This window comes from Strongylocentrotus purpuratus, unplaced genomic scaffold (genome assembly GCF_000002235.5).
Source record: "Strongylocentrotus purpuratus isolate Spur 01 unplaced genomic scaffold, Spur_5.0 spur5_scaffold_14, whole genome shotgun sequence".
Lineage (NCBI taxonomy): Eukaryota > Metazoa > Echinodermata > Echinoidea > Camarodonta > Strongylocentrotidae > Strongylocentrotus > Strongylocentrotus purpuratus.
Genome location: NW_022145599.1, coordinates 21,259,365 through 21,268,579, shown reverse-complemented (window position 1 = coordinate 21,268,579; position 9,215 = coordinate 21,259,365). Strand labels below are relative to the sequence as shown.

The 9,215-nt window shown below is 38.5% G+C and overlaps 1 protein-coding gene across 1 annotated transcript; it reads right to left on the bottom strand.

The window, feature by feature from the left end:
• Positions 1-685: 685 nt before the first annotated feature.
• LOC589115 (development-specific protein LVN1.2) lies at positions 686-7,786 on the bottom strand. Its single transcript, XM_788768.5, has 7 exons — positions 7,677-7,786; positions 6,670-6,796; positions 5,483-5,646; positions 3,766-3,847; positions 2,470-2,652; positions 1,334-1,440; positions 686-1,068 (listed from the first exon to the last, which is right to left on the bottom strand). Exons 2-7 carry the CDS (start codon positions 6,773-6,775, stop codon positions 1,012-1,014), a joined length of 699 nt encoding a protein of 232 aa, XP_793861.3. The 5' UTR covers positions 6,776-6,796; positions 7,677-7,786; the 3' UTR covers positions 686-1,011.
• Positions 7,787-9,215: the final 1,429 nt, after the last annotated feature.

Below are 9,215 nucleotides of genomic sequence, written 5' to 3'. Positions count from 1 at the left end.
ATGACCTTTGACCTCATGACCCATGAATCTACTCAGTTCATTGGCTCTGCAAGATACATACATGATCGAAATTTGGCAGGAATCCATCAATCTGTTCTAATGAGAATGCGATCACAAGCTATTTTTGCATACATAATGAGCCCTGTGACCTTTGACCTTTGACCTCGTGACCCCAAAATCTATTCAGTTCATCGGCTCTGCAAGATACATACATGACCAAAGTTTGGCAGGAATCCATCGATCGGTTCTTGAGATAATGCGATCACGAGCTCTTTTTGCATACCTAATGAGCCCTGTGACCTGTGACCTTTGACCTTGTGACCCCAAAATCTAATCAGTTCATCGGCTCTGCAAGATACATACAAGACCAAAGTTTGGCAGGAATCCATCAATCGGTTCTTCAGATAACGCGATCACGAGCTGTTTTTGCATACATAATGAGCCCTGTGACCTTTGACCTTTGACCTCGTGACCCCAAAATCTAATCAGTTCATCGGCTCTGCAAGTAACATACATGACCAAAGTTTGGCAGGAATCCATCAATCGGTTCTTCAGATAACGCGATCACGAGAACGGGACGTACGGACGGACGGACGGACGTACGGACGTACGGACGTACGGACGGACGGACGGACAACCCGAAAACATAATGCCTCCGGCTACTTCGTAACGGAGGCATAAAAATTAGGCACTCTACATAGAACAGCATGAGACTATTCCAATATCCTTTAACTACCAGAACTAGCCATTAATTTTAAAGCCCCACTGCACTACTTATAGCTACTTGCGCCCTCTATATAGCAAACAATGCCTAATCGATGACCATTGGTCCCCCACTGTCCTCCACGGTCCCGTTTTTCTTATGTTAATTGAGAGCTGATTTGATGAGATAACCACCTGTTGGTGACTTTGCAGGGAGGTCTAATCCCCCTTGGCCAAACTAGTGCAGATAGGCTTTAAGGTTACTACTATGAGGATAAATCATGATTGTGAACATGATGTCTTCAGAAGTTAGAAGAATCGCATGTGACGTGCACTTGAAAGCTTGATCATTCGTTCAGTCACAGGCTGCAAAGAAAAATGGAAAGAAAGTATCTAGATAATACAAATAACTAAAGAGATGATTGGTATGAACTACAAAATCGAAAATGAGAAAACAGACATTCTGAAGCTTTACTTTTGCCCTCATCAGAGTAAATCGCAAGACTGAACCGAAAGCCGTAATCAAACAATATGAATGAAAGCTAAAGGAACAATGAACACAAAAAATTAACGGGCTGTGATTGCCCGGCAGAAAGTAGACATAAAGCCAGAATTGATGAACGAATCTTACCACTTCTGATGCGGTGCTGTTACATGATGATGGCAATTTGAACCAGTGATCTGGATCAGTTATCTTGTTGGAGAAATTCATGTAGTTGCCAGAGTTGACAAATGTTGCTAAAAGAAAAAGAGAGCCACAAAAAAAGCTTAGTGATCAGGCCTGACAAATGTGTGATGTGCACATTGCTTTAATTCATAGACTATTAGCAGGGCTCCACACTAACTTAGTTTTAATAGGGGGTCCGAATTGTAACACTTTACAATCTGTATAAATGAGCCATAAAGTAAAACTTCAAAATCTTGGAGGACTGACCTTAGATTTTGGGCGCCCATGCCCATCTATCCTGGGCTCCTGTTAGTGTCGAGCCTTGCAATATAAACTGCCCAGTTTTTATTCATGTTTACAAATACATGATTGAACCTTACAAAATAATGCAAATATATTTTTTCTTCTTCAAATTTCATCAAGAAATCACCATTAAAGACACTCAGTGGTTAGCTCTCATGGGGAATTCAACACAGTTTGGGTATTTACCAAATAAGAGGTGCTGTCAATCACCAGGATTAGCCTTCAGTTTCATGATCAGCAGGCCTTATGTAAGGTACTGCGGTTTCTGACCATTCCCCCACATGGTAAAGCCATTATCTCCCTTTTCCCTCACCCAGTCACCCAAAGACTCTCTCCGAGAGATGAGGGGGTACTTTTTCGATTGGCCTACGGGTTCGCTGTGTGCAGACCTAGTACCTGCACACACGTTAAGGATTTGTATCAACCAAGTCTGGTGTCAGCGAATTATGGCCTTCTGCACATGGAAACTGACGAGTGACTCCCATTAATACATGTGCCCTTGTTCTTCTCTAAGATGAGGTTTGGGCCAGCCATGATGTTGGAAAGGAGATGGAAACTCACATTACTAAAGTTACATGAGACCGGGGACAATTGGACACGATATCAATATTGTCAAAGCTGCACATGGTATATATTTTTCAGCAGTATGAGACATTATCAGGTGATCAACATTACTGAGGCATTTCTACACAATTCTGAGATGAGTCCCCCCCCCCCCCCCCCCCCATATTCTAGGAGTACAGTATAAGATCTGGAGCTGACACTCACAGGGTGGGTTCTATTACTCTAGCACTTACTTGGTGGCTGTGTGTTGGACTCGGTCCCGATGAACGTGCTACTGAATGGTGTGCACATGTAGTCTGCGACAGTGTAGCGCTGCGTACCCTTGATCGGGCCAGGAGCGGTGGCATTGATGAGCCATGTATGGACCTTTAACTTCTCCAGTCCGACATCGAATGTCCCCTCGAAAATTGCATCCTCTAGTGAGTGTTAGAAGAGTGAAGGGAAAAGGAAGAGGTGGATAAAATTAGTTCAGGCAAATGACTTACATAAACAATTCAAAAAGCTTTAAAAATTATTAAGCAAAAGACTCAATTTGATCCTATTTCACCTAAATGAAGACTACCTGTCTTCATATAATCCCAAGCAATGAACATGAGGTTTCATAAATGTATTGAACCCTATAAAACATCAATTGCCCAGTATTATGTACAAGTATTGATAACATATTTTTTATAGTTCATTTGAGTATAAAAAAACCCAATTAAAAGTGTATTTAATGGGGAATTTGAAGTCCCAAATTATACACGAAATGCATAATAACATTTATATGTGCGGTGGCCATCTTAGTAAAATATCAAATAACATGGAACCCCCTTATCATTTTCAACAATAAGTCTGGATCAGAAACTAGGAATCAACTTTTATTCACATTGTGTTATTAGTTAAAGATAAACTCCAGTTTTGGTAAAAAAAAAGAAAATTTATTCTCACAGAATCAAACGAAACTTACACTGAATGTTCAAGATTACAAATAAATGACATGTGCCAAACAATTTTGGAAGAAAATGTGTACTGGCTGAGTAATGAGCATAGAAAGACAAGGAAATCAAGGTAGTACTAGTCTAGCCCCGACACCATGTGTGTTGTCCCATATATAGCTTTCTGTGTACAGTGCTTGTTACTTTACCAAGACTCGGTCAAATTTATTATGATTTTGATGACTCCAGAACCTTGCAGTGCACACCAATACATGCTACATGATCAACTGTTTCTGATCCTTTCCACAACTTTTCTTTCACAATGCAATCGCATTACCAGTACTAAAGTTTATCTTTAAGGTAATATTTTATGACGTTATATTTTATCCTATAAAAATCTTAATTTTGTTGGCTGTTTTCAATTTAGAATCTTCATGTATTGCTATACCGGTAATTTCTTGACTGATGTAATTAAGTAACTGTTACTATTACAAATGTTGTATAATATGTAACTTTGATCCTTTGCTATTTGTTAAGCACATAGAGATTGCAAAATAAAATGCGCTATATAAGCCTGACATCATTATCATTATCTATTAGTAATTCTGTTACCTGGTACACATCTTGCGGGTGGGGTAACAGCAGCCAAAGATTGCTTGATACAAGTCGCTCCTTGTATGATCCATTGGTAACCCTGCAAGATATTTATAAATACTTCAGCTTTCAATTTGGCTGTTGGTCTTCAATGAAAAGTAGGTAAATAGCATGCCATTTCTGATTTTCATTTATTCAATTATCTTTCTTCTTTTTTTTTGGGGGGGGGGGGGGGTGAATGAAAAGCAGTTATTTTGATTTCAATGCTTGTTTTCCTTTGAAGTTCCTGGAAACAAACAGCATTTGGATATTAAACAAAAATATTAGTATACTGTGTAGTCTGTACAGATACTGCTTGTGATGGAATACGGACTCAAAGGATTTATGTGACTTCTAGTTTAATCACGTTGTTGCAATTCAATGATGAAACAAAGGAGACAAGCCCTAAAACGAGACTAACAATCATGAACTTATCATGTTATCTCTAAAATGATATTCATCCGCACAATAAATCGTGCGTGAAGAGGTTCTCATAACTAAGATACCTTCACACGTACCTACGCAAGTAAACATAGTTTGGTCTTAACTTATTCAAAGTCTACCCATGCTCATAACTAAGTTAAATTCACATATCATGATCCTGACAACCATCAATTTTAAACTACTTTATCTTTTCACAAAGGAAAAGGTCTTCAAAAGACCGTCTAAACTATCGATCAAACTTTCAACGAATCCATGTTCGCGATTCGTTTCACGTCACTACACATAGACTATTCATATAGATCTAGGCTATCGCTTCCATAGTGCAACTGTAATCTATAACTTGCAACTACTTTCAGTGGCATTTTACAGCACTGTATTTTAAGAAATATAACTCAATGAATAAACATACCTTAAGGATTATCTAAAGAGTTCCCATCTCAACATAGAAATGCTAGAACTGCAAGCAAACTGCTAAACTGTTAGCGACTGTCGTCGCTGTTGGCGAACTGATAACAACTCTCGTCTTCCCCTTCTTCTCCGAACTATTTCTTCTAGTCTCGTCACAAGTCTTAAACATAACTTTCAGAACAAGAAAAGGGTCATTCCATGACACTGCTGTTCTTTCTACTTATGCAAGCGATCTTTTATTTAGGACCTTAATAAAAAAAATTGATGGTATCAATACTCCTAACCACAAAATCTAGATCCGTCTCTTCCTCATGTACACACGAGACATTAATCGGTCCAGCTTCCTTACCAGTATCTGCAGTAAACACTTAATATCCCAAAGTATTCACTTCACTCCATTAGGAGTGTTGAGTATTTAGATTTAGATTCCAAAGATCAACCTGGGCCCAAGGGGCAATTGAAGAAGAAGAAGAATTGGGGGAGGGGGCTGGCTTTCGGGGACTTGTGGGTTCTGGCATTATTTTTGTTTATACACGTGCATTGTTAAAATTCATTTATCATAAAAATGGAGGGGGGAGTAGGTCCAGGCTTGAAGAATTTTATTTTTAAATCTTTTTTTTTTTTGGGGGGGGGGGGGGGAGGGGGACCCTAAGCCCTCCTTTAGAAGTGCTACTGCCTAGGCCCTGTCATATAAAGAATTGCGGTTGATCCAGATTGTTTGCATATATCCTCCAATCAGTCGCGAACTTACAAACTCCTATATATCTTTTTCAGTACAGAGTTGTGATTGTTATCAGTTTGCAGTCGATTTGAATTAGAGTATCAAGAGTGGTTTTCTACTCACCGCAGTGAAGTTCTGTACGAGCCTCGCTTTGGTTTCAGGTTGATTAAGCGGACGGATGGTGAGGTCCATGCCTACCAAGGCATTCACAAAATCATAAGCAGCATCTAATGTTTCCTCTGTGATAGCCATTGGCATATCCGCAGTTTGTGTGGCTAAAACTTGCTCTGTACATGAGAAAGAAATCGCAATGTTTGGAAATGTACCCAAGCTCATTTATATCAAGAAATGCACTCCTCCCCATCATGGAGTAGTTAGAACAAGGGTACATGACAGAAAGCAATGGAGGTGCATAGCCGCCAACCCCTTCCGAGGGGACGGCACTAGATGATGATGATGACGTTGAAAGAAACATACCAGTAAACAAATTTGGAGCAAAATAATACTGTTCATATTGTGTTTGTATGCTTACAGCTTGCTCTATCTAACCATGCTATTTAAACCCTTTGAATGCTGTTATCGCATTTATTAATGCAGCATAATGCGTTAATGAGAAAACATATTGTTGAAAGGGTTAAAATAAATAATGTCCCTATATACATGTAACATGCATTTACATCACACGCAGTGAAAGTAACGGTAGAGTGATTACGATTTAGACAATTTCCTGATCTTATATTCAATCCAATTCAACTAAATGTAATGAAAACAAACAAAATTCACAGTTCATGTATGAAGCAACTAACAAAGAAAAAGAGAGAAAATGATGATATTTTGTATGGTACACAACTACACATGTATAATAAATTTTGAAAATTGTTTGTATTGTATGCCAAAACAAAATATAAAAGGGCAGTTCCAATATAATGCTTCATACCATACAAAATAAAATAAAATATAATAATTTTTCTTGATAAATTCTTATCAAGTAAATAAAATGCATATTCTTTATTCACTTTTAAAGAAAAATTTAAAAAACAAAATATTAGAGGCAAGGTCATATGGAGCATTGCTTCAATAACAAAATAAGAAAAGACTGAAGTAGGATAAAAATCTGGCAAATCAGCGACACATCACGTATGTAGTTTGAGGACACCCGAATGACATGTGTTAATTTTCAATGAAACATTTCAATGGGATGTCAATGAAATTACAACTTACCGGTATCCTTTTCAAAATTAATTTTTAAATTAATATTTTTTGCAATGGGCCTTTGGTTTAATTATCCTTTATCAAAACTAAATATTTACCATAATGAAGAACAAACTGCGGTGGAGCACAGCAAGGAATTGGCTGTTGTGCTGACACCATCATCACAATGCAGGTAAGCAGGGAAATAATCGCTGAAGTTTTCATCTTGCCGTTATAATCGTTAGGCTGTAAACAAGGCAAAAATGTTTAAAAGGAAAGGTGACAAAGTCTACAATTAGTCAATATCTGATTAAAATACATCAATTATATTGAGAACATTTGGATCATTTTGAGATGGATTTGCTGGCATTCCTATGCACACTGGATCAGAATATGGGCAAATTAATTCTCAAGAGTACGGACTATGGTATTATTATTTTTTTTTTTTAAACGAGAATTTATAGGCCTACAAGACATCGCAATAGAATATATATATTTTAAAAAACAGGCAGCTTCTAGGTCAAGAAATACAGTAAGTTGTGACTTAAAATTACTAAAATTCTCAATGTGCATACTAATGCTAGCAAAAACAGAAGGAAATATCCTCTTTTTATATTGACTGATTTAGTGATGATCGATGGAAGTGCAGTGTTTGCATTGCAATGCAACATTCATGAACATGCAACATCAACACTCACACTTCACAGCTAGCCAATCTAAAAAGAGGAAATTTTCTTCTGGTCTTTAGCCTAAACTAGGTCTGATGCCGATGGTTTGACAAAATATACAATCTTAGCTCGTGCAGTATGCAAATACCGACAGCTTTTTCAACAAAGATTGCAATTGTAATATTTTGAAAGAAACTGGTCGGCCACCCGAACCCGCAGAGCCTGCCGAAATTAGGCGGGGAGTATACCGGGGAGGTGCGGAGTAAAGGCTAAGCCAGTGTTTGCTTGTAAGCTCGGCGCGGCTGCGGCCGCCTTGCCTGCGCCTGCATGCCTATTTTAGGCAGCCAAGGCAATCGGCAACAACATTATTGGCACAGATTAATGCTCTAATACACAAGTTAGTCTATAAAATCTTTCTATCCTAAATGAATCGTTATATCGTGCATTTGTAAACTTACAATTTCAGAACAGATCTATCGCTGCGGATGAAAAAAACAAACATTTACTGTGCTGAGCTGAGTGAACGGATCAAAACAAGTCACTTGATTTACACGAGTTATATATATCACGTGACAAACAAAGAGTCATGTGATCTGAACTTTGGTCCAATAAAATAGAAACGCCCACTTTTGCGGTGCAAGCTAGGGAAGCTAGTAGGGCCCCCTTACTCGAAACCAACAAAAAGTCTAGATTCCACACAGATGTCTCTGATTTACCTAAACTGTTTCACAAAGAGCTAGAACTAGACATCTCATGATGACATCGTTGATGACGATACTATCGGCGAGTAGAGGAGCCGAGACATAGGGGGCCGAGGGGAAGGGCGGGGGGTCACTCCAAATTTACATGACTAGCTACGCACCCTTGTCCAAAAAGGCGTCGAAATTAAGGGTGTCTGTTTTTAAAAGGTGTGATTTTGAAGCACTGATCACACAAAAACCATAAAAAGGGTGGGGTCACTCCAAATTTACATGACTAGCTACGCACCCTTGTCCAAAAAGGCGTCGAAATTAAGGGTGTCTTTTTTTAAAAGGGGTGATTTTTAAGCACTGATCTCACAAAAACCATAAGAAGGGTACCCATTTCAGGTTCATAGGTCTTGATACATACACCATTAGGGTCCATGGAGGTTCGTGGACACGGGACGGTAGCACTAGTGTATGAGAGTTACCTCCACACCCCGAAATGTAATCAAATCTAATGCACAAATCTTTGTTAAATGCCTCGTACATTTCATTAACCTATTACGAACAATTGTATTTCAATAGCGAGAATGCGAATTGCATAAATTACTTGTTGTTAGGAAGAACAAGCCATAATGTTTGTCCTATCTAGCAACGTTAATCCGCTATGTGACTTTTAAAGTGTCACCCCCCCCCCCCCCACCCCCTAAACGTTCAACGAAAGGATGGTGAAAATCAGTTATCGTGCTCTTATACAATATCTTTGTTGATGGTTATGGACTGAATGAATATATGAATTATTTGTCAGAATGAAAAATGTTGTGTTGATTTATTTTCAAGAAGTGATAATCAGCATGTAATTATCTATTTGAGAGTCTGCAACTACGTTCTGTGCTGGACGATAGATCATTGTGAAACAATCTTCCTCCGTATATCTTCGCTCTTCTGCTATCCAGTGGCGTAATGAGCAAAAACTTTAGGGGGCAGAAGAAAAAAACCCACGGAAATCATGTTATTTCAGCAACAGTTTTAAGTCAATGGTACCGAATTAGAAATAAATCACATTTAAATTTTAAGGGGGGTAACTGCCCCCTCCCCTCCAACAGTATTCCCCAATGCTTACAGCTAGTCACTAACCGTCTTTTGAACTTTTTCCAAGTGAATCATGAACAGATTCAGTAAATGTTCAATCTAATCATCACCTTTGATAAGGCAGCTAGATAATTATTGGCGCTCTACAAACTCCCAGAATAGATTGAATATGGATGAAACTAACAATACCAAAACGTGTTACGTAGCATAGCGAGCAATCAT

Bases quoted from the DNA above. Each gene is read 5' to 3' on its own strand.
- LOC589115 (XM_788768.5), bottom strand. From the start codon at position 6,775: ATGAAAACTTCAGCGATTATTTCCCTGCTTACCTGCATTGTGATGATG. The intron at 2,653-3,765 runs GTAACAGAATTA...AACACTCACTAG, and splicing joins ACCCGCAAGATGTGTACCAG to AGGATGCAATTTTCGAGGGG. The intron at 1,441-2,469 runs GTAAGTGCTAGA...TTTTTCTTTTAG, and splicing joins GTCCAACACACAGCCACCAA to CAACATTTGTCAACTCTGGC.